At 39.9% G+C, this 25,932-nt stretch overlaps 1 protein-coding gene across 1 annotated transcript in view; it reads right to left on the bottom strand.

Annotated features, from left to right (window-relative positions):
- GTF2F2 (general transcription factor IIF subunit 2) overlaps positions 1 to 25,932 on the bottom strand; it is a 98,722-nt gene that overhangs the window by 35,269 nt on the left and 37,521 nt on the right. Inside the window, exon 6 of the mRNA XM_009644771.2 lies at positions 17,062 to 17,143. Coding sequence (XP_009643066.2) covers positions 17,062 to 17,143 — 82 coding nt within the window. The remainder of the gene's footprint in view (positions 1 to 17,061; positions 17,144 to 25,932) is intronic.

Genomic DNA, 25,932 nt, shown 5'->3' with positions numbered 1-25,932 from the left:
AATCAAGCTGCAGAGAAATTAAATTACTTGTTCAAGATGGACATCTACGGCAAAGCTGGGTATTTACACCCATAACAGAAAAGAACTAAAAGAACTAAAATGAAGCAAAATAAAGTTTGGGAGTTACTCCATTTAGGTGGGATAAAGCAATGTAGCCATGACTCGATGAGGACAGTCTCAAGCAGGAACCCTATGCATCTGTACAGACATTCAGACAGGCCCATCTCCTAAAACTAGAGAAAACGAAGATTGAAAACGTAGGCAGAAACACGTTATAAAAAATTGGGAATTCTTCTGGAAGAGTTTTTAAATAATCAAGAAGCCACAAGTACATAAACAAAAGAGGATTTCTTCAAAAAGGAGTAAAGGCACAATATGGAGGAAAAAAGATAACCAACAAACAGAAAAGAGGGTCAACAGACAGCCATCCTAAGATAACTCATTTCTGTACTTCACGTAGGAGACTGGGGACATCAGACAGAATTTTGTTCATATACTAGGGCTTCTTAGGAGAAACACATCCGTTTCTAGGTGGAGATAGTAAAGCTGCTATTGCCCTTAACCTCCATCCAGAAGTCAAAATAGGGCATCCTCGGGGCTATTTCAACGAGGAACAGTAAGTGTTGATGAAGTCAAGTATTTCTTTCTTGCAATCTTGTTTATTTTAAAAAAATGTCTACAGTTTCATTTTCCTTGGAGATGGGCTACTAGCTGCCTGTTTCAAGTCATTTACTTTGACAGAGTTGTTTCCAGAAGGCTCCTATCTACTGCAGCCAGAAGCTATGTCTGAACAAGATGATGGTCTTGTCAGCCGGCTTTTATACAGCTAAATCCTCTAAAACCTGACTTTTCTTTCCCTTCTTTATTAATATTGCAATGAACTGGAAGTACTTCTGCATCTTGCCAAACTTTCAACATTTCTTTTTCTTTAACTTAAGAAACATTCTGAACAAAACCAAGGGAAAACATTATTTTTTTTCAAGTAGGAAGATGCCTATACTTTGAATGAAAACTACTGATTTATCTTAATAGAAGGCAAAAAGGAAGTGTGTGCTAATTACTTGGTCCCTAAGAGCTCAGAGCAGATGACCCTTTTTAGCCTCAGTTCCTTTCAGCTCACACTCAAAACCGAAGACAAAGCCAGGTTCAATTTATTTTATTCAGACAGTAACAGTCCAGGGAACTTGCTTGTGTTCATAGTGATTAATGAAGAGAAGAGATGCAACTGTCAAGCCAGTGTGAAAAGCCAGGTTATCCGAAGAGCACTTGGGTGACAAAGCAATGCTTAATCATTCTCAAGGCAATGTTACAGAATGGGTGGCCTCCACCTTGCATTTTGTTTCAGGAAAAAAATGCCACCATTACAGCAGTATCTTCTTTGCTTACATAGCAGAGACAGACCAGCGAGAAAAGGAAAAAAAAAATTAAAAAGCAAACCAAGTATTATACGACCACAAAATATGGCTAAGACGGGATTCTGCACCAACATTAAAGGGCTGCATTTAATACCTGCTGCACCCGATGGAAGCCTTCCTCCTTGACTTGATAGGATTTAGGGATCAGACTCTAAAAGCTCCTAATAACCACTTGGTTGCTGTAGCATGTCATGAATTCAGAACATCGTTTAATTTCTGCCTTTTAAATTTTGCCAAAAAAATGTCTCGTACATCAGTCACTCTTTATATAGACACACAAATACATCAAAAGGCTCATCTAAACATCAAAGCTGACCACAGAACAATATGTTTCTCTTGCTACCAAAAAGGACATCGGTCTTTCTGAACTTAGTAAGAGCTTGTGTGCTTGCTTTCTAGCAAGTTTTGGACATCTCTACCCGGTATTACTTCTACTTTGCACTCACCAGGTTTCCTAAATCCCAAACTTGAACTCTAGGTTTATTCTTTTATAAAAATAATGGCATATGCAACATTTGGGCAAATATGCTTATAAATCCTCTTCATCTTCTCTGGATAGGACACTTGTGCTTCACTCATTAGATTCTGAAATTGATCTGCCCGTAAACTATGTAACTCCAAATTACTCCATGCATAATTAGGCACTTCCTGGTTTTCATTACTCATGTTTATCTCTGTAATATTTACACAGCACCAATCATACAGCTGCCCATGTACTGATTGGAGCACATCACTAATTACATACGCTTAATTTGGTTGTATTCCTCTAGAAGAGAGGATATTGTTTCCAAGGGCCTTCTTCCAGCCTCATCACCCAGATGTTCAGGGACCAAGAAGTCCCTGAGGTGTATAAACTTATTTGAATTTACTGACCCTTTCAGAGAAGCAAAACCACAACTAAAGCATGTACGCAGTTTTATTTCCTAACTTGTTTACCTATAGCTAAAACATACCAGCTTGGATTCACTGAAGCTGGTAACACTACCTGTCATTCCTTACATATGCTTTTACAATTTTTTTTAAAATTATATTCAAAGAAATGTATCGCTTATTTGTTTGAAGTTTGAAAACTTTGCTGGAAAATAGTATCAATAGATCAGTTTACGATTTATTTGCTTTCCTCTCATAAATTTACATGGGTTACTGGTGCCCTGTTCAGGGCAAGCAGCTGCTTTTCAAGCAGCCTTCACAAATCTTACTTTCCTTCACACAGCTCAAGTCCCAGTATATACACAGAAGATAAAAATACAATCCTATTTATTTCACCAAAACTTCATCCTATCCTCCATTTTGCCAGTGTCTATAATTCCACAAATTATATGCTTAGGTAATTAATGCATGTGAAACCTCTCTTTCAGTTGTACTACGCACATTTATAAACACAAAGTAGAGTGTAATAGAAAACAACTTATTATGTTGTAAGATCCTATAAAGTAATTAAACCAAATAATTCCCATAGTCCAACCTATGTTCTGACAAATTTGATTATGTAGGCACAGGCTATGCAGCAACTAATGTACTTCAGCGTATACACGAAACTGCAGCTCATTTTCCACATGCATTGGTTCTCAGGCATGCTCAGGAGCAAAAATCAGCATATGCATGCTACAGCAAACTTGTATCTTCTCCTAGCCTAGCATTTTGCTTACATACAGCTTAATGAAATAGTAATATAAAAAAAATCTGAACACTATATAATAAAAATCCTCTGCAGACTACAAACTAATACCCAAGTGATATTCAAAGTCACTTTTTTTAAAAAACAACTAAAGGATGTATTAAGTGATAATTCTTTCTGTGCCACACCAAACACCTTTAAGAGTTCAGGATAGAGAAGGGAGAACAATATCTGTCTATGATTGTAATAAAATGGCTCCAATCTGGAAGAATATTTGCCAGCTTTGCCCTTGCCACAGTACCAGAAACTGGTACAGCTTGTGGGAAGCATTTTCCCCCCCTAGAGCGGATACTAGATTGGATATTTGTCCACTAATATAAAAAAGAGCTAAAGAGTTAAAAAAAGACATAGCAATGAAACCAGTTTTAATAATCTACTTGCATCAGGTGATTTAGGTGTCAGTTTATAAAACCTACACCATTACTCCTACTCCATCATGCGGCAGCGTAGCTATGCTGTAGGTGTTTCCAAGTTACCCCAAGTATCTCTTCTGGTCCACACTGCAGTAATAAAGTGTAATAATTCATATTACTTTACATTTGTGGCAGAAAGACAGGGAGAAAGGGTTTAGGTGCACACAGTTAGAAATTAAAACAGACACTCTAATTCTGCTACAATTTAATAGGAAATATTTGTATGATTCAGTTTCACAGCATGTGTGAATATAAATCCTCCGTGGATTTAATTAGCTGTATTTTATCACAAATTGCATTCCCATAGACAGATGCTGCCACTGCATCATGCTGACAATAACAAAGACCAACTGACACTTAAGAGCACAACTGAAATGTGTTTTTCTGAAGACATTAGGTACAGTAAGAGAATCACTAAAAAGCACTGAGTAAAAGTACCAATGGTTTTCCCAGTTGGTTTACCATACCGACTAGAAGGGCAATTTATTTTATACAGTGTAAACAAATTAACCTCATGAAGTCACACGTTTTGACAATTTACAAGATGTTATCTTTTGCTTCTGATACCAAAAGGCTGCATATGAAAATTCTCAGCTTGCTGTACCCACAGCTGTGCTTCAGGAGAGCCTACAAAAACACCCACTTGTTTTGAAAACCATGATTTTGATCAATTAACCTCCTGTCATCTGAAAGGTCATTTCTGCAATACAGCTAATTCTTAGTGCTCCAAGCATTTCCATCACAGTTTCAGACTTTTAGGATGTAGTACTTATTCCCTGCATTTCACTTCTGAGAAAGAGTACCTACTTTTCAAGGACTTTGTTGACAAAGTCCCTTTTCAGCATGTGCCACCAACTGCAAAGTAGTTAAATGATCTTGATTTTGAAAAGTAGTTCCCAAAGGTAAGAACGGGAGCCAATGTTTGAGTTGAAATCAGAATTCAAAATAAAGCGATAATTTGAAGTATAATTTGAAAATTATATAAGGTTTTTTTCATTTTGAGAAGTATATGAATACAGATCAAATGCACATTTCTCTCGCAGATATTATCATGTAACATCTCCAGGTATGCATCCACATTTCAGTGTTGATTTCCACGTAGCCTGCTATTTTTATCACACATTTTTATACTCCCGCCTACACTCACATACACTGAAATTTCTCTTTCAAGATGACTTCTCGATTCAAAATATATTCCAGAAAGCTGGGATTTTCTTCTGTTTTTTTTACATAAAGAAATCTGGCCATGGATATTTTTGTGTTCCTGTTTCTCCTGTCTGTTTTCCAGTTAGAAAAAAAATGGAGTGAACTACGATACAGATAGCATTCAGCCTTGTAACAGGTTTTGAACGTAGGGCTTTTTTAACCTCAGAAACAGCTATAGTTAACACTGTCAGAGCGCTAGGATCCTTTCTTTTCCTTCTTTCAGATATGTCACAGGAACTTTTAAAAATGAGCTTAGCAGCCAGAATGTGTGTCTCATTGCAGCTAGCCCCAACAAAACTTTTTTTTTTTAAAATCAAAACAATTTCGCAAGTGATTTTTTCACCTCCCTCTGCTTTTACATCTGAAGTGGTTGCATTGTTGTGGCCGTGATGGTCTAAGGAATAACAAGAGCCTGGGTTGGTGAGAAGTTAAGCACTCATGTTAGCAGATTCTTCATCATAAAGCTGTTGTCACATTTCTACCTTACCCTAACCTGAGTTAACACGATTCAACCGATTCTGGAGGACAGAAGGCCACATGTCTCCACCGTCTGCAGACTGGAATCACGAAGCCAGAGCCTTATGTTACTCACAGAAATGAACCCTGTAAAATCCCAAACTTCCCTATGTCTGTTAATACGAGTGCTGCACAAAGCCTCAGAGTTGAATACGGTCCAAGAGCAGAAGGAGCAGAGGAAAGCTCTTTGGTGAGCTGTTTCTTTTCCTAATTCATTACTATTTCTTCATTATCTTCCTCCTTGGCAAGGTCTCAGTCAGCACTCAAGCACATACACACAATCTGAGGGAACAGCAGGACAGTAATTCAAATTTGTATTACAAGTCGCAGGGTACAGTTCCTCCTGATTCTGCCACTAGCATTAAAAAAAGGGGTTAGACAGATATTCCTGCAAAAATACTGAAATATTCAGAGACCTAACATAGATACTTTATTGGCATTAACTTCAGTTAGGACCCAGTCTGTTCACACTTCTCTCAGCTACTGTTTCAGTGTGTTCAAGACCTGTGAGATAAGTGCTGTACCTGTTAATTTTTGGCAGGTCTTTTTGGACTTGCAGCAGAATGAGTTCTGTGAAACGTCTGCCAAGCTGGACTAATATATTAATAAAGTTGGAAGTTTTCTATCTCTAGCATTAGTTATTGGTAAAATCAAATACAAACTGTCAACAGAATATATTGTATTGGAGAACAGAGAATTAAATTGGTTTATATTTTAAAACTGCTGATGAAGGCGACCCCTGGATAAACTCCCTTGCAATTCCATCGGAGTCAAAAAGGGCCACCCTAAACTCCTATCAGCAAATCTGTGACAGTGCTTGGCAGCACTAGGAGTGGGCTGGAGGAGAGAAAGGAAGGAAAAGTGGGGGATGGAAAAAGAGATGCAGAGAGTGAGCCACTGAAAAAAAACCAGTCTGTCCTCCAAAACATCCCAACTTCAGTGAGTCTCCCACCATGGGTTTCGCTACTGCTCTCCTCCACCTTGTAAGTGTAAGCTCTGGTCTGTGCGCATGGTGGCTTCTAAATTGTTCAGCGACGGCCCAACTAAAAAATGGCTTTAGATAGCTACATTCAAACACCTTAGTAAAGACAATGGATCCCAAAGATAAAACAATGAAAGAATTTTGATAGGGTAGGTGACATATATCAATATATACCAATACGATATACATGGATATCAACAGGGTATTAATTCAGTTGTGCAGAATCACTTTTAGTGCAGAACATTACCAGCATTTGGTGTGTCAGAAACTTAGGTGAAGACGAGCACACTTCTCTTTTTTCATTTGTTATTTCTATTTAGTGGTTTTGCTATATTAATTACACTCTACTGGAAACTTTAATTTCAAATACCAGCATATAACCTCTCTCAGTTTCACTTTAAGCTATGCCTTGCTTCCAAACTCGTGACAACTCTCAGGTGCCACACCATCCATTTTAACTTTATATTTGGACATTTTAGGTATTTTGTGAGGCGTTGGAAAAGCACAGAGGAGTCACCTGGAACAGTCGCCTCCAAGGCAAAACAGATCTTCACAGCTCCTGTGCAACATGGAATTTCTGCCTTCGCTGCATGGGCAGGAGTCAGTTCCTTGCCTTAGGCATGAAACCGAATGTCCAGACTTACATCCATGTATTACATTCACAGAATGGTTTGGGTCAGAAAGGACCTTCAGAGATCATCTACTTCCACCCCCCCGTCACGGGCAGGGACATCTTTCGCTAGATCAGGTTGCTCAAAAACACATCCAACCTGGCCTTGAGCACTTCCAGGGATGGGGCATCCACAACTCTGGGCAATCTGTTCCAGTAACTCACAACACTCATAGTGAAGAATTTCTTCCTTATATCTAATCTAAACCTACCCCCTTTCAGTTTAAAACCATTGCCCCTTGTCCTGTCACTACAGGCTCTGGGTAAAAAGCCTCTCTCCATCTTTCCTATAGGCCCCCTTTAAGTACTGAAAGGCCGCAATCAGGTCTCCCCGCAGCCTTCTCTTCTCCAGGCTGAACAATCCCAACTCCCTCAGCCTGTCCTTGCAGGAGAGGTGCTCCAGCCCTCTGACAATTTTCATGTCACTCCTCTGGACCTCCTCTAACCAGGTCCATGTCTTTCTTGTGCTGGGGACCCCAGAGCTTGAGGCAGTACTCCAGGTGGGATCTCACCAGAGCGGAGTAGAGGGGCAGAATCACCTCCCTTGACCTGCTGGCCACGCTGCTTTTTACACATCCCAGGATACAGTTGGCTTTCTGGGCTGCGAGTGGACATTGTGGCTCATGTCCAATTTTTCGTCTACCGATATCCCTGAGTCCTTTTCACCAGGGCTGCTCTTGACCTATTCATCACCTCGTCTGTACTGATACTGGGGATTGCCCTCACCCAGGTGCAGGACCCTGCTTATTATTATATATTTGCACTTGCTACAAGTTATGATACAAGATATGATACAAGAACAAACTCAAAAAAAATTGTAATCTAAAGTAACATTGATCTTAAACCTTAACGATTACAGGTAGTTGTCAGAAAATTGCTCAGTTCCAGCTTTCTGCCACGGGCAGCAGGAAAGGAAGGAACTGAGCGGCAGCGAGTCCGCAGCGCTCTCGTGCTTTCAAGGTGCAAGGTTAGCTCAGAAAAAACCTTCTCATTCCAATCTCAGGCACGGATAAACCACACCAGCCCTACAACGGTTTCACATGGACACTGTATTATTCAACAACCATATTTACGGCCAGATCACTCTTTCTACCAGAGCACATGCATTTGTGTTAGGTCCCACGGATGGTACTGGCTTAGTGTACAGTTGAAAATTTTCAGCGAAGCATCACAGATACTGAAATGACAATGATTAAATCCCAGCCAAAAACCACTAACTGCAAACAAGGGAGGCAGCTTAGCAGAAACATCATAATAGATCATAACCAGAAACCTCAGGAATTGTATTGTTATTGTCCACGAGGTTCACTTAAGAAATGTATTTCATTAAAAAGCACAAAGCAACTTGCAAATTTCCAACTCAATGCAGACTCAAAAGGAAGGAATACTTCCATGATTTGCACATCACTAGCACTGACATTTAAGTCACATTCTGTTGATAAAATACTATTTCAAAGAGAAATAATCTCGTTCTCTCGCAGCCATGTCGGTCGTGTGATGGTAACAGAATTAAAATAGCAGCGTATATTTCTCTTAAGGCCATAAACAGATGTGTCTGTACCTAAATGCAGGCATGGAAAACACAAAGAAGCTGAAAACCATCATTTTTATAGTACTGTTAAATTTGTGCATGCACATGAATGTACGTAAGAAATATTTTAGGCAGTGGTTCTTTGTATGCATTTTGGCTTTTTTCAAGCTGTGGAAAGTAATATTCTGCAGACGAGCTTTTGTGAAAAATATTACTGAAAAAGATTTGCACTTAATTTGAAATGTAAATAAACCCCATAGGATTTTAAAGTTCCTTCGCTGTATTAGCAACTGAAGTATAATTTATTGGCGTCCGATACTGGCAGTCTCATTTTCTCTATCCAGATAATTCAGGGGGGAAAAATTCTAGATGACTGAAATTCAAAGGATTTTACATTATATCTTTTATATATCTCTCTTAGCAAATAAAAAAAGGCAACTTACTATTCTTTTTCATTTTATGTTGTTCATTTGATTTCAACTCCCAAGCCATTTTAAAATGCCCCAGACTTTAATATTGGCAGGTGGCTGCACAATATTCCCTCTTCTGGAAAACAGTTCAGGATTGCATCTGAGTACTAACTGATGGCTGCAGTGCTTGTATGGATATCTGAGGTATTTAGAGAATGAAAGACCCTCTCATAAAATGTAATGCTGTAATTAATTTCTAAAAAGCTGGGACCTTTTCCACCTACAGAGCCTTTGAGGAGCACAGGAGATACCTCTGTTTGCTTCCCCCATGGTGTAGCTGGCCCTACAGCACTCTAGGAGTTAACCTCCTGCTGGAATTTTGCCACGTCTTCAGGAATTAAATCACCCACTGATCACAGGGAACCCCAGTTTGAGAAGCATTAGAGCTCTACAGACAAACACTCCCTCAAAAAAGGACCAGAAATAGAGGATGGATGGCTTGTCATCTATGAACGTGTTTGAAATTGGCGACATCCCAAGTAACAAGTGCTATTTGGACGGACACATATGTACCTTGTCACCCTTCAGGCCATCGTTTTAGGGCATTCCTCACAAATTTCAGAAATATTTTAATAAGCCAGGAAATCAATAAGTCACCAACAGAGCTTGCCACCTGGTGATTCTAATCTTTGGTTTTGCACAAGGATAGCTTTTAGTACTCAGTGATATCATACAATTTTTCAAGCTCCTTGGCAGCAGGGTAACTGTTGGATGATACTAGTCTACTGATCTCTCACAAATTGCAAATATCATCAGTAGTATGTGAACAAAGTTGCTTAAAAATAGAAGATGTGCTGTGGTGCTGACATTCTACATATTGTGTAAATTTGAGCTTGTCAGCCTGGTAGTTGCCAAAGCAGTTTTGCAGAACCCAGAACACCGGCAGTACCCAGCATGACTACAGCATCTGGCATGGCGGCTAGGAAGAGATCCATGAGCTTCAGTGAGCTCTGCTCTGCAACAGAGAAAACAAATATTTACATCTGAACTCCAAAACCGATGTAGAAATGGTCTCTTGTATACCAGCTAGCTATCCCACCTTCCCTGACAGGGTCAAGCAGGATGGTAAATGAAAAGAACAGAAGCTTAGTATGTCTAGTAACACAGGGTAAGTCATTATAGTTAAAACAGAGATTCTCACGCACTACAGTGTGACTTTCATACTACGGATGGAAAAGAAGATGAAAAGAAGGAGTTGGTGCTGCCCTGGGAACAGGAAGGATGTCCCTAAGTATTACAACAAGCCCCTCATTGAAATCTGGAAAGCACCTTAGCAGAAGAGACATCTTTGTAATTATTGTAGCCCTGGCAGCAGTAAAGTAAAAAGACCTCCAGCACTGCACGACGCCAAAGGCTTTGGTTTCAAGAGAAGGAATCTGCGCCACTGACATTTAGGTTTACTGGAAATACAAGTACCCAGAAATTCTGGTGCTGAGTGCTGGTACTGAATGAGGCTTTTTTCAGCCTGAAGAAGCTGGCTACGACTGAAGCCTGAACATATTCCAGGGTGACTATTTTTAGCCTCGCCCCTTTCAGCAGATAAAAAGGAAATGGATGCTTTTTGGCTAATTACCACAAAGGCAAACTAGCTATGTTCTTAAATGCAACGCCCCTGATAGCAAGGGAAAAGGAGCAGTGCAACCAGCAGAAGAGGAATACTGTTCCATGAGCTCCATGTTAAAGAAACAAGGCAGTAAGAACTCTTCAATTACAACTATTGATTTCCTTCCCTGGGGTATAAGGAAAAAAATCCCTGCAATATTTGCCATAAACCCTTCTTAAATACACATCCCTAAGTATCTCTCTTTTTTTTTTCCCCTGAAAATGACCTTCACACTAGGCTCCTCCTCTCAATAACGCGCCTTAACACACCTTTCCAAAAGACGCAGAAGACATTCAGTATGGTCACTATTAAGAAGTACAAGACCATCCCAGCAGCATCTTATCACACAATTTCAAAAGGAAATGCTGGGGTGTCTGGACACAGTCTTGGGCAACTGGCTCTAGGTGGCCCTGCTTGAGCAGGGGGGTTGGACCAGATGACCTCCAGAGGCCCCTTCCCACCTCAACCATCCTGTGATTCTGTGCCTGACACCTGGAAATGATGATATTTAAAAGACAGAAAGAAGGCAAATTTCATGCCACGCTATTAACAAAGCCATTTTAAGGTAAAACAAAAGGAGAATGGTTAAGTCATAGTTAGCCAGCAAAGAAAGCCTACTTTTTTCATCCTGTGTCTCCAGGCATTTGCAAAAGGAAGAAAACAGATCCAACGGTCAGATCAACGCTGTCTCCCAAAATTTAATAATATCAGTTTTCCGTAACTAATATGATTGATATGCTAGGAAGTACATTGCAAAAAAATAAGACTGTTTCATGCTTCATTCCCCACCCCCAAATTATATACCTGGCTACTAGAAGCTGAAGGCAAGAACGGGGCAAAATGGATGTGGTAACCTTATGTATCCAGCTGCAAGTTTAAGAGAAACATGATAATATCTGCTGCATTACAAACAGTAGGTTATTCCTTATTTATTAGCATTATTATAATGGCTGGAAGCAGCAACCAAAATTAGAACCTTTTCATATTACTGAACAAAAAGGAGGAATGGTAATATAAAAGACCTATTAAAATCCAGTCTCAGAACAGCACTTGTAAGAACAGTAAAAGACGACAGACAAAATGGAAAGGACAAGAGACAGAGAAAAGAGCCTAAGCTCACAAAAAAATTCATAACAAACCAACAAAAGCAACTCTCCCCACCTTTGAAATAGGGTATAACCACTCCTCCGTGCTGCTGAACTCATCTCACTTCAACCTTATTTTTCTTACTTGCTCCTCTCCATTACTCTCTTCAAAAAATGTGAACAAGGACAAAAAATGGACAAAGAAACTTAGGTACTAGTGTGCCTGCTACTTTGCAGTCCAATTGTCCACAAATAGAATGGTATTTGCTTGATTTGTAAAAACTGGTGGGTGTCCAGGAACATAAGGGAAATATAAAATACATCTCTCAACAGTGTAGCTTAACCCTTATGAACATGATTATTAGATAATTTTCTACAAATTGCACATTATTCTCCAGGAAAAATTGGGATTGGAAATATTTTAGCACATTGAAAAGAATATACTTTTTGTACTTAATGATGAGTTACTCAAAACATCCTAGGGAACATCTTTTTTATGATGCTGACTTTTACTTCAAGACAAAGAAATTGATCTTCAATACTTGAAAAATCAAGGTTGCATGACTGACAGGCAGATGCAATCTCAGCTCTGCATAAAAATGGCCTCCCACTTCAAAAAAACTGAACAGCATTTGTGCAGCATGTCAGCTTTTGTGGAAAATGCACAAATGTATTCATACATATTTATTTTGAAAGGGAACTCATAGCCAACTGAGCATATCTACAAAAATATATATGAAGTGGCATGCTGGTCAAATTATTTATTTTCTCTTGCTAGTAGGGGATATTTGGGGAAAAAAAACTGGCATAATGCTAATTTTCAGCAACATACTGAACTGTCAGTCAGTCTCACAGTATTTTAGAGAAGAAGAGCAACTAGTCTGCACTAATTAAATTTCACTTACTTGGCCTAGACCACCAAGTGTCAGGACTTCTATGCTACAACCAACTAATATGGTTGTAAAGAATGTGACTTTTCAAACGTGGAAGTTCATTAATTATTCTAGAAAGGCTTACAACCCATTTTGCCTAAAAGCCTATCATGTACGTTTCTTCCAGTAGCTTTTTCTAAGGACTTTCATTGCATTCCCTGGAGAAAACTCTTAGAAAAAGCAGGAGGACATACAAAATCCTTGTAGCCTTGTTACAAGCTGCCATGTTGGCAACTACCATTTACACTAACGATCTTCAAGATGTATTTTTAAGTTACTTAAGAGAATTAAAGGGATTACCAGCTTCACTGCAGTGTTAAATGTCAGCTCTTTCTAGGCTTTCTGAAATCCCAGGACTCCTTTTTTTTTTATTTGGCATTCAGTTTGGGAGAGTTCAGTAATTCAGATTATGTATAGTTGTATATTTTGTCTCCCAAAATCCATTACAAAAGGTGACTAGCATTTCACCAGCACACTTGCGAATGAAACAAGGGCTCTGATTTTATCCCAGTTTTTGCCTGCCATCCACTACTGTCGGGGAAGTAACACAGCATTCAACAACCGCTTGCGACGCACTTCGCACGTGCCTTCAAAACCTCCCCCAAGATCTGCGAGCCTGGTGCCCAGCCACCCCGCTGCAAAGGATCCGAGCAGTCCCGGAGACCCCGCTGTAGCTACTCAACTTGACAATGTCAGTTTGGATCAGAACTTTGCAGAAGAAAGATTAATCTCCTAGAGATCATGGGTTTTTATTCTCAACTTTTCCTCAAAAAGAAATGCAGTTTGAGATGTGTTCAAATTGGTTTTGAAAAAATGAATAATAATAATAAAAAAATGTTTTCTGTGAGGAAATGGAGAAAGAGAAGTAAACAGAAGTGGGAAAGGGGGACTGAGAAAAAATTGGGGAAGAAGAAGGTTCACTGTGGTCAGAGGGAAGAACAGAACAGGCATGAAGACCAGTGCAAAGATGTAAACAGGTAATTTGGCAGAGAGAATATGAGGTGGGGTGCATGCCAGTCCCTCATTTTCTCTCTTTTCTGCATGGCAAAAGCCCCTCAGGAGTACCCAAATCCTATTCTCATCTCCTCTCAAGTCATCTGCAGCCTGAGGGGACCCTGAATGTTTGGTGAACTCCTCTCTTCCTTCCCAGTGCAGACTAAGCCTCTCTGAGGACCTCTCTCTTTGGGGAGTCATTAACCCCAAGGCGATTAAGCACTAGGACCATGGAATGAAGGCAATGGAAATAAAAATCTCGTAAGCCTCAGAAAGACAAAATTAAGGGACAGATAACACCTCCTTAGGGTGGAAAGCTGACTATGGTGAGGTGAAGAAAATAATCTAGTTTGAGTGGGATGAGCTGGGGTGGATGTGGAGCACATCTGGGGCAGCCTGGCAGAAGGAAAAGGCAGCCTACCTAAGGTGACACGCATGGCGGGGGCACGAGACCGCTGCAAATACAGTGTGTGCCGTACAACATCCCTTGCGTGTAACCCCAGCTGTGATACGCACCCTCTGCTACAACAGTTTACGCGCCACCGTCCTCCTATGTCCTACAGGCTTGACGGGGCAAGAAGGGAAGTTATCAACTAGAAAGAGTAGCGTAGGGACAGCATCTTCTGTGACTACCACGCAGTAAAACCATCCACAGTTGGGAACAGAGTCTGCCTGGATTTTTTTCACCACACAGTCCAAATATTTTTAAGTGAGACCATGAGATCCACTCCCACAAGACAGAAATTAGGACAGGTGCTTGGAAACCACATATTATTTTCCAACTAGCCGCAAGAGCATCACCAGCAGTGACTGCAAATGTATAACTAATCATTAAGGCATTACAAAGAACAAATACATTGTTAATAAAAAATTTCTAGGAAATCCAATAGCATGAAGCTTTACTAGGACAGGATAGCAGGTGTTTTATGGTATTTGCTCCCCTTCTAGAACTTGAAGTTCAGGAAAATGGAAAAAAAAAAAATCTGCCAACAATAAAACTTCCAAAATGGAAAATACCAAGTGAAGGTCACACAACCTCTGTTTCACCTTTCTGACTAGTTATCCCTGGGCGCACATTTGTACCTTGTATTCAAAGTGTTCTGAACATCAGCCATCTACATCCTTCCCATAATCACATCAAAGTTTGTTTCTTGGGGAAAAAAACCTTCCTTCCATCTGCTACGTTTGACAACGCTTTCACCCATACGTGTCACCAAATTCTGTGCTTTCATTACCCATCCTTAAACCCACACGTCACACGTATCTCCCACCTAACTGCTGGCAGCTCCATCACAAGACCATCACTTTGTCCTCTCACTGAAGCAGCATGGAAATCAAATGCCACACCATGCACCCAGCAGCCAACTTTCTTGACCCAGATACAGAGGGTAAAATAGTGGGGATCCATATATGTATTTAATACCAGGGACGCATATAATCCCTTTTGGTCACTGCCAGCTCTCAGAAAACAAAAGATAACAGTTACTGGAGCTTAACTTCATTTTCTAGATATTCAAAGTTTGAAGCAACTGCATTTATCTTTTATTTCCTTCCCGACTCAATTTACTATTGTAGCACTTAAAGCCTACACAACAGACTTGCTGTTTTATCAATATTATCAATTCCACCTTTGGAGAGTCTCTCTTATGTAAAGCACAATAGTAAATAGAAAAGTGAATAAAAATGGTTTAATATAACACAGTTCTATAACTTATGTGGTTTATCTTCAACGCTGTCACTTTTTTAAGGCACAAATACAGACTGCAGCATGTTGAGGGTGGGAGAGAGTAAAGGGAGTGAAAAGTTAGATCCTGCTACTCAAATACCAGAGATGGTATTTGGATATAAACCAATTTCTTCTGAGGCTGTGACTGCTAGATCTGCTAAATCTCATGCTCTGATTCCCACCAGACAGGATTTTTTTTTTTTTAACTTTTCGATAAAAGGCAAAAATCTTTAACAGCATGGAAAGTTAGAAACTAGGCATACACAGTTTGACAATCTTTCTACAGGAAAGAAAAAACAAAGGTACTGTCAGTTTTCAGCTGCCAGTGCTTCCAAACACAAAATCTGCCTTTGTCTTTGTATCTTTGTTGCTCCTAAAGGAGTTCAACACAACAAAATCAAAGACCAAGAGGGGCTGCATGCATGCATGCATGCGTGACAGAAAGTAGAATGATGAAAAATTCAAAGTTTGGGTAGTATGTCATTAAAGCTATCAGTTTTCTTTTGGTTTCCTGCTGTGGCCTTACCAAAAGAAGCTTATCTGATGAACTAATAAAAGACTCTGCACAAAATGCAAAAAAGCACTTAGATCAGGCAACCTGTGATTGAAACAATTATGAAGCAAATACATTCCCACAGACTATATTTGTATATATTTCAAATTGCCATATTGAAATGAGTCCTTTTCTAGTAACATCACATTTGCTTCATACTCCATTTCACACTACTGACAAAAATCATGATAGCAATCACAGAACACAGTCTGAAATGAAGCAGTTCACGGTACACAAGCAAACTTATGGTAGTGATTTGCCAAGAGCTAGAACTTAAAAGTCTCAGAATTAAACGAGCACAATGAGGAAAAACTGGAGCAGTTTAAATGACAGAGCAGGTTAATAAAACGTAAGATACTGTAAATGTAGTGTATGATACACAGGAAACAGATCAGGAACTGGGGAAAAACATCACTTTGCCTTTTCTGCATTTCTTTTGACCATTCTAAAACTAGTCACAGATGATCCTCCTCCTGAAGTTTCCTGCTTTACATTTCTCTATTTACAACAAACTCACAATATAAAAGGGTGATTTAATTAAAACCCACATGCTAAGAATATACATGTATTTCATATAATGCACAATTCAACTCAAAATCTGATTTATTACTAGAGAACGTCATCGAGTTAATTATCCATATGATATATGAATCATATAGTAAATTCTAGATGTATGGGATTAAATTTTCAAAAGGCACTAAACAATTCTGTCAAATTTATGTCTTGCGGTTTGCATTCCACTTCTGACATTTTCAGCCGTTACCTTTTCTAGCAAGCATGCCCAGTGCAGGTTTAGACTTCGCCCTGAACTCTTTCCTATTTTGGGCATTTTAGTATCTTTTCAGGGATGCTCTATGTCTAGCATGGCACAGTATTAAGTGGAATTAAATCTGGTCGATCTACACAGAAACCTATACGCAAGAAGTTTGTCCTGACCAGATCAATGTAAACTTTTAAGCCCTCAGGAAATTCAGCTTTAATCACTTTTGAATATAGCCGTACATTCATACATTCAGGTATGAAGAGGCACAATGTGTGCTAGAGTAAGTGTTTTGCACGTGATGAACGCAGAAGTCTACATCATCCCAGCAGACAATACCAGAGGGAGGTACAAGCCCCACACCAGCCTTCATTCCAATAAATCCACTCCAAAAGCAAGAACAGGTCCAACCCTGTATAAAATCTACATAAGACCATGATAATACTGAAGTCATCCATCCCTAGTAAGGCAATAATAAAAGCGTCAAAGTCCGATATCACACATTGGTTTGCAATAGAGGACTCCTACCTTTTCAGTTTCATATAATTTTCACTAGCTGCAGGTCTGCATTCAGCACGTTGCACCACTATTCCTTCCAAGGAAAGTTTATCTAGAATGAAAAAAACAAAGTAAAACTGGACATTAAAATAAGATTCACCAACATAGTCAACATTTGAAGTAGTTTTCATTAATTAAGCATTTAGTAAATATAATGTAATTTTAAGTTCATGAATCTCAAATTAAGTTCTAAAATCTCTGCTACTTAGACACCAAAGAAATAAGCAGGAAAAAAATGCTTGCATAGCTGGTATCCCCTAGGCTTCCTTATTTTGCCATCAGATGTTTTACATACTAAGAGTGAACCACAGAGACCGAATTTTAAATAAGACATGGTAACTGTGTGGTCATCCTTCCTCTAGATGCACTCTAGCTTATCTAGGAACCATTTTCTGAAAATGTGCATTGAATACAGTCAGTGGCCATGAAAAAAAAATCTACAAAGAGAACCTGATCATCAAAGTATCCAAAAATTAGTGGAAGATAAAACAAGAGCTAATTTTATTCCTATCGTCAGAAAAAGACTAACCTATTTTCATCTTATTACAGTAAAAAAAAAGTTCTTCACTAAAGCAACATAATGCAATAAAGGAATATGCTAACACCTGGGGAAAGAAATAAAAACTTGCGGTTATTAATCTAGGAGATCACATACTAAATTTTAGTTAATACTGCTCTCTGTACATTCACCTCTGTAACAGTCCCTTTGTAATCCAACGTGAACATCTTTTTGCCTAAAGCAATGACGACTAACAGAGTAGTGCAAGAGTACCAGCCTATTCCTTAAGGTGGAAAAGCCTAAAAATTAAAAGCAACCTGATGTAGAAAGGGAGAGAGCTGTGATGGTGGCCAAACACCTGCTTTGCTACTACAATGTTCTAGTGCACAGTGTGTGTGTGTGGGGGGGGGATGCCAACTTAACCGTCTCTTTTGGATATAGCCAGTGCAATATATATAAAATATACACCTCTGGGAACAACTTCACATAACAAGAAAGGATGATTTTCTTAGCTTTAACAGCCTGATTAGCTCTTGCTATTGAAAATGGCCTTCTAAAAGAGAGCCTCATCTTGCTATTGGTGTAGGGTTCTACACCATCATCCTCACCTTCAGCCAGCAATGTCACGGAAGATAACAGAAACACTTAGAAGTACTGATGCCAAGTAGTACAAGGCACTCTGAGACGCCTGTAACTTCTCCATTGCTTTATAGACTGAAATATTATTACACTTAGAAATCTAAGTCTGCTCTCCATGAATAATGCAGAGGGAGATTACTTTGACACCAAATATTTTAAAATTATTTAATTTAAAATGTCTTGGTTTGATTTAAACTAAATCCTTGAAAGGAGTAAGAATGCCATACTTTTCCAGGTAGTTCTGAGCAAAACAAAGCAAATTTTTATGAAAACACTTCTGGTTTTACAGATTCCTAAGGCTTACAGTCAAGAGAGACAACTTGGCCAATTTGCCTGACCTCCTGCGTATCACCTCCCGTGTAACTTCTTTCTTCTGTACAGAACCTAGTAACTTATGTGCGGCTAAAGTGGTACTAATATTGCTGCTTAATTTCTAATACAAATTTGCCTCCAGCTTCTAGCAGTTGGTTCTTCTTACGTCTTTCTATACTATGCTAAAGAGCCTTTTAGTACCTGGTGTTTTCTCCCTGTGAAAGTACTTATACATTGTAATCAAGTCACTTCTCAATCGTCTTTTCAATAAATGAAGTAATTCAAGCTCATGCATTATCTCACCACAAGGCATTTTATGCCACACTTAAATCAGTTTTGGGGCTTTTATCTGCACCCTGTTCAATCTTGCAATGACGTTTTAGGAATACAGAGACCAGAAAATAGATATAATACTCCTGTACTGGTACAGTACCAAAACCATATAGAGAGGTAAAATAACAAATACAAGAGAAGACGCTGGAATTTCTCTCTCCTCACTTGAGCCATCTCAAGGTTATTCCACAGACCCTCTGAATTCAGCTAAGAGAGGGAGGAAGGGAGACTTTCAAAAGAAAATTGGTCCCATCTCCTTTAGGATTCAGTGATCTCCCCTGTCTGGTGGGCTTTTTGTGGTTTGGGGTTTTGAGGTTTTTGTGTGTCTGTGTCCTATGACTGTGCTTCATGTTTAGATGGCTAAAACTGGGTTAAGATCAATTTGTCTCTAAAAATTAGCTCTGGAGGTTGATGGAGCTGACTGGCTATTATATCACCAATACGTCTATTTTGAGTCTTTTCCAAGCCTCCCATTTTACCTATGTGCTCCACATTCCCTGCTCCTAGGTATATAATTTCCTCTGGCTTGGTTAAAATGCATTGTCTTTAAACAGATCCTGTGAATTAAGTGATCCCGGTCACACCATGACAGTCCTGTCATAGTGATTCACTGTCTGACCAGCATTTGTGTCAATCATGACACATTTTATAAGCAGTGATTCTCACTTACTACTGCCCTTCTTGCTAATACTGGAGGAGGCCCTTCAAACTACAACCCAAGCAGCTCCCTACTGATAATTACTTTCTGATAACTGTCAGCCAGTTTTTCGTCTTGTTCTGTGCTTGCTATTTTATTTTTTTTAGACATAAATTAGAATGTCACAAGATTCTAAATCATGTGCAATACGAAATGCTAAGCAGGCTGCAAACATGCTGTTACTTTTTCAAACTCACAATCTTCAAAATAAACAAAATCGGGTTTGTTTGACCAGAAAACCTTTACATAAAGCCATGTTTGCCAGCATGCATTATATTTCTGATCTTTTCTACCTCTTGAACTCCATGACAATTTTTCCATTAGTTTCTATGGTACAGGTTCAAGGCTAGCTAGACTATACTCATCTGAGCCATGCAGCCCAGCCATCTGAACACTGACACGCCACTATCAATCTCTCTGCACCTTGCACAACTTTCAAATTATTCTTAAGTTTTAAGAATCAGGATCAGTGAACCAGATAGCTCCCACACACCAACTATTTAGGAACCGAACCTGCCAATTAAATATGCTTATCCTTAGTAATATCTCATCTTTGACGTCTTGGCTAATACCTTCTTTTAATTACCTCTGATCCGGATTTGGCTTTTAATGTTCCAGTCGCTTCACAGCACAAGGCTGTCCGCAGTCACCAAGTGCATTGACTTGCAGCTAAGCTAGTCTGCTGTCAAAGCTCATCTACTGTCCAAAAGCCAAGGTTTATGTCCCAGTTTCCCTGGAGCCTCTTGGGGATTTTAATACATCCAGGGAGTCTAGCAGAATAAATACGCAAAGATGCATACAAACCTCCGGATGCAAGCCTGTAGTGAGGGAACACAGTTTCTGCTCCTGTTGCAGCCTAATTAGCCCTTATTCACCAAACTCAAGTTCAGAGACTTTGGTCTGTCTTCGCTTGTTGCAGGACCAGAGCTGCAATGAAAAGACATCTAAAGTGCTACACGTCTGCCTTGATGTTTCCATAGTCACATCAGCCCAGAAGCCAAAGGATCAGTAAGGCCTGAAAGTGATAATTCCCTGTTAAAAATACCTACCCAAAATAAAGCAGATAGTACAAGATAAATGAATTGGTAATAGCTAACACCAGTGATTAGACGGGAAAATAGACATTTTCCCAAGTGTCTTACACTCTCAGTTGCCCTTTGTGGGGTGGCAGGTACAAGTACACTGAGAGTGCAGCTCCAGGCAGGCTGATCTACATAACATCATTAGCTGCCAAATGTACACTCACCTCGACCTCCCTGCCTAAATGCCCCGGTGCCAATTCATAAAGGAATTTCAACTGCTGACTCTTTCAGTGAGATTTTAGGGCGGTGTGCTGGGGGGGTGCCGATTCCAGCTTCAAATCCTGCTGACAAACCACCATCAAATGAACAGAATGTGGTTAAAATGCTTAAGGCAATCTTAATAAACAGGCACCGGGGAAATTTACTGGAATTGTGCAGAAGATGGTCTGATAGGGGTTGGGGTTTTGGTGTTTGGGTTTTTTTGTTTGGGCTTTTTGTGGGTTGTTTTTTTTTTTGAGAGAGAGATGGACTGGCTTGGAGATTTTAATGTGTTAGTTTTCTAGTCTGACTGCATCCAGCTCCAATTTCCAGCCACTGGGTCTTATTAAAACCATTGACTGCTAAGTTGAAGAGCCTGCTATGAAAGCATTTCTGCCCATCCAAGCACTTATGTACTCTCCACCTTTATCAAGTCTAATAAAAATAAATCTCGTTTTCTCGTATCTTCCATTAGGCCTATTTTTCAGCTTCTTAATCATTCTTATTGGCCTGAGAAAGTTCAGTTCATGAATGTCTCTCCCGAGCTGTGAGCCTCACAGCCAGTTGACGGTGTGTGGGACAGAATCTGGAGTTTACCAGCTCCTGCTCTTTGTGACAGGTGCCAGGGAAGGAGGAGATGAAGACCTGTCTCAGGATGCACGATTCCCAGGCAGCAGGAGCAAGTGGAAAAAAGTGCAGTAAGGACAGGCTATGGGCATGTGTGCCTCCAGCTCCTCAGCAGGCAGAAGTTGGGCTGTTGCTTCCTAGCGTCCAAGTCGGAAGCCCCGGTAGTTCCCGCTGCCCACTTACACCGCTGTGTAGCCTCCCAGGCTATTGCATATGATGGCTGGACATGGAGCAGCCCCCTCCTACACCAGACCTCAGCTCTGCTCTTCCAGACCAGAGGCATTTTGTGACACCTCTCTTTCACTCAAACGACAGCCTCGAAGCTGGTGCCCTTCTCGGATCACCCTTCCCTGGTAGCTACTCAGCTAAAGAAGAGGATTGCCCAGTCTTTACTTGTCACTCCCTTATTTAGGCATCCAAAGATGCACACTACATTTGTTTTACTGACCACACCACAGAACCATGACTTCATATTCAGTTGATGACGCATTATGTGCCGGGCAGAGTCTCTGCCCTACCGCTCCCGCAAACATATACTGCAAGCTTCATCTACAGTACATTCCCAGGTGTATAAACTTCACGTTTGGCTTTATTAAAATGTTATCCTAACCAACTATCCAAACTATGCATCAGCAATATATCTCCTTATTGATTACATTCTCAGTCTGTATCATCTCCAAAATTCATCAGTAACCACCCCCCTGATCACTGACTAAAAATAAATAGGACCAAGAACCAAATCACAGCAACATTTTAATGATAATTCTCTGCCTAACATTTGTACGTTTGAAACCTGGCAAATAATTTTTGTACAGTTAAATGAGAGGGAAACTAATACAGTATATATTCTAACTCAAAATGACAAATGGGACATACTTAAAAGATTTAACAGAAAAAAAACCATTACCTCCTTTGCTGAACAAATTGTAATCAAAAAAAGGAAAAAAAAATTGGCACAATCCATTTTCCCCTCCACCCACATTGATTAGTATTATATTACTCTCCCTTAGTTTTTAACAGATTGACTTCCAAGCCAGACGTTTTGTTGGGTTTTTTACAGTCCCATTTTGTTTTTAAACACTTGGGCCATCCATTTCACCTTTCAAATACTTTCCAATACAGCATTGGCTTTTTCAGTCTTGCAGAAGTGCAGTGCTCAAAAATTATTAAAATATCAACAGCAACTGTTGATAGAATTTCTTGGGTAGCTCTTTTAAAACTCTTCAATGCAAATTGTTCAGACTTGATGATTTGAAAATCTTCAATTTCAATTAGCGTGTAAAGCTTCTCTTCAATAGCTGTTAATCAACATCCTGGAGTTATTATTGGAATGAGAATATCTGTGTTACTAAAACTGTGAGATAGTAACTATTGAATGGTTTAATTGTCCAACAACCTGGCCAATTTTCTGTGTTATGACATTAAATGACTAGCAAATTGCCTCGATAACCCAAACAGATTTCATTAGCATGGCTTCCTAATACACTTCAAAAATTCTCTACCTCTTACAGCTGAGATTTCTCCTCATATCCTTTTGTACTGTAATAAATAAAAGTAGCTGTTTTCTGTAACCCAGGTCACTTTCACTGACAGCAGACTCTCAGTGAAGCTGGTGCTGTTCGGACACATAAGCAAGCTGAGCCCTACGCAAAGCACCAACTTTTCTGTGGTGCGCTCCAATTCTGAATCCTCAGCTCCATGGTGTGCTCAAGCTTCCAGACCAGAAGGTTCAGGAGGAAGATGGAAGTTGAGTGAGATTACTTTCCAAAAGGAAACATGTAGGACAGAATGAGGGGCAGATGCCTAGCCCCTCCTCTTTGGATTTATTTTCCTGTGTAGCTGATAGATACCAGCACAGTATTTTCACTGTCTCCAGGTTGGCTTGTCTGACTGAGAAGAAACTGAAAAGCTCTGGGGATTGCCCTCCTGGTACAGCCCAAAGTGTGAGTAACTTGGAAATGGAGTACTACTACTACAGCCACTCTCTTAAGTGTGTGCAAGAGTGCTTAGTGTATTTTCTGACCTCACACAGAATCACAGAATGGCAGGGGTTGGAAGGGACCTCTGGAGATCATCCAAGTCCAACCCCCCTGCTAAAGCAGGGTCACCCAGAGCAGGTTGCACAGGACTTCGTCCAGGAGGGTTTTGAATATCTCCAGAGGAGGAGACTCCACAAGCCCCCTGGGCAGCCTGTTCCAGTGCTCTGTCACCCTCACAGTAAAGAAGTTTTCCTCACGTTCAACTGGAACCTCTTATGTTTCAGTTTGTGCCCATTGCCCCTTGTCCTGTCGTTGGGCACCACTGAGAAGAGTCTGGCTCCGTCCTCATGACATCTGCCCTGGAGACATTTGTAAGTATTTATGAGATCCCTCTCAGTCTTCTCTTCTCCAGGCTAAACAAGCCCAACTCCCTCAGCCTTTCCTCATAGGAGAGATGCTCCAGTCCCCTCATCATCTTTGTTGTTCTCCTCTGGACTCTCTCTAGGAGTTCCTCATCCTTCTTGAATTGGGGAGCCCAGAACTGGACGCAATCTTGACTTAATCTGGAACTAAAATAATATTCTTGCAATTGCTGGATTCCAGCACTATTCCTCCCTTGAATGGCCAATCCCAGCAAGCAGGTGGCACTAACAATTTGTGAAGCAGCAGTCACTTCAGGATTGCTAGCTACCGTCACCAGCAAGCAGGGCATGTCAGCTGTATAGGGCAGAAAGAGAGGTGGTTGCTCACAGCATGGGAGAGCACAAAGCAGCAAGTTGCTCTGTCTCAATCCATGTGGAAATTAAGAAGATCCGCGATGCACTGGGAACATCTCAGCTATCACACGCCTGGCGCGCAACACAAAGACTCTCAGAGCACAAGAATGGTCAAAGTCTCTAACTTCATTGCACAAAATACTTGCATACCTTTACCAAAATTAACTTTTGGATGGTCTTCCAGTGCATGGACCAAAAGACAGAAAAATTGAAATCCAGTTCCTCTGGGCATAACTACACCTTCAGAAAACAGTGAGCTATATGAAACCACCTCACTAAAACTGCATGCGCTGCAATACCATATGTATCACCAAGTGTACAGGAAAAATGAAGGCTCTTTGAAAAAGTTGTCTCGTAGTATGGCATAGAAAGTGGAAAATTTTCACATAGGTGTGCCAGGCTTTAAATTTGTGTTAGAGATGACTGTCAGCTGCAGTGAAGTAAAGTTACATGGGTTTGGGGTGATGAAAACTTTACAGCAGCTCTGCATTTTTCAAGTCTCAAAGGTTTAAATGTAAATATTCATGATCATCGCAGAGTATATTTTCCACATCAAATTGATTTTGAATATTTTATCATATAAACCACTAAAATTATTTTGCCCGATCTTTCCAAGAATACTTACTCGTTCACAAAAGCGGAAAATTTCAACTACAAGTGTTAGAACATTCCGAAGATGATGAGCATGAAAAACTAAGTGAGCAGATACTGTTCTGTAACTGCTGTCTCTGAAAATATAGACAGCTTAGCTGGCCATGAAAAATTTCATCTCTTTTACAAATCCCGGCTCTCCTTGGAAATCCCTACTTACTTGTGCCAGGACATTCCTAGTTCAGCTTCAAAGTATTTCAAGATTACAGTGTAAGATGAAAGCATCATAAAAAAAATCATTCTCTTAGGGTTTAACAGCCACTAAGATGGTCCAATACTGTAGCTATGCCCGGTCTAAGCACATTCACTGAATTTTCCATCACTTGATAATAAACTAAATTTGAACGGATGTCTCCTGTCATGGGAAAAAAAAAAAAAAACAATCCTACTTGAAAATAATGGTCTCTTGCATTTTCTCAATTATTCACTCAATAATTGCAAAAGGAGTTAATTTTGAAAAAAGTTCAGATGTTTAAAAATTAGAAACTGGTTGAAATCTCTTTAACTGAAGTTATGCTAAACATATCAATGGCATCAAAGAGTTAAAATCAGAACCATGACTAACACCTGATAAATCAAATCTAATGAATAATATCTGCTTCATATATCACATACAGCAGCAGTAAAATTTAGCGTATCCATGCTAGGGATACCCTGGCAAGGAGAATAGTGAGTAAAAAAAAACAACAGTGCATTTATTTCTACTACATTCTGTTATCAATTAATAAAATATTATAGTGATGACTCTACAGTATCGATAGACAGCCTTAGAGACAGTGGGAGCAGTAGGAATGAAGTATTTAGAAACAGAGCAGAAGAATAACCTGACTTTTCACTGCTAATCCGGCAAAGTAGGAAACATCTACCTGTAAAGTGAAAAATACACCTTGAAAAAGATGGGACCCCCTCTCCAGGTCCAGCTCAAGGTAAGCGCTTGCTCCTGCCTGTGCTGGGGAATTCATGCTGCGGCTCCTGCCTGCTCCCCAAAGAAAGGCATGCAGAGATGCGTGGAGAGCTTTCCCTTTCCTGCACCAAGCTGCAAATGTTT

The sequence above is a fragment of the Egretta garzetta genome, unplaced genomic scaffold (assembly GCF_000687185.1).
Source record: "Egretta garzetta isolate BGI_Z169 unplaced genomic scaffold, ASM68718v1 scaffold268, whole genome shotgun sequence".
NCBI lineage: Eukaryota > Metazoa > Chordata > Aves > Pelecaniformes > Ardeidae > Egretta > Egretta garzetta.
Note: the sequence above shows the minus strand (reverse complement) of the source record. Positions and strands in the feature narration are given on the sequence as shown.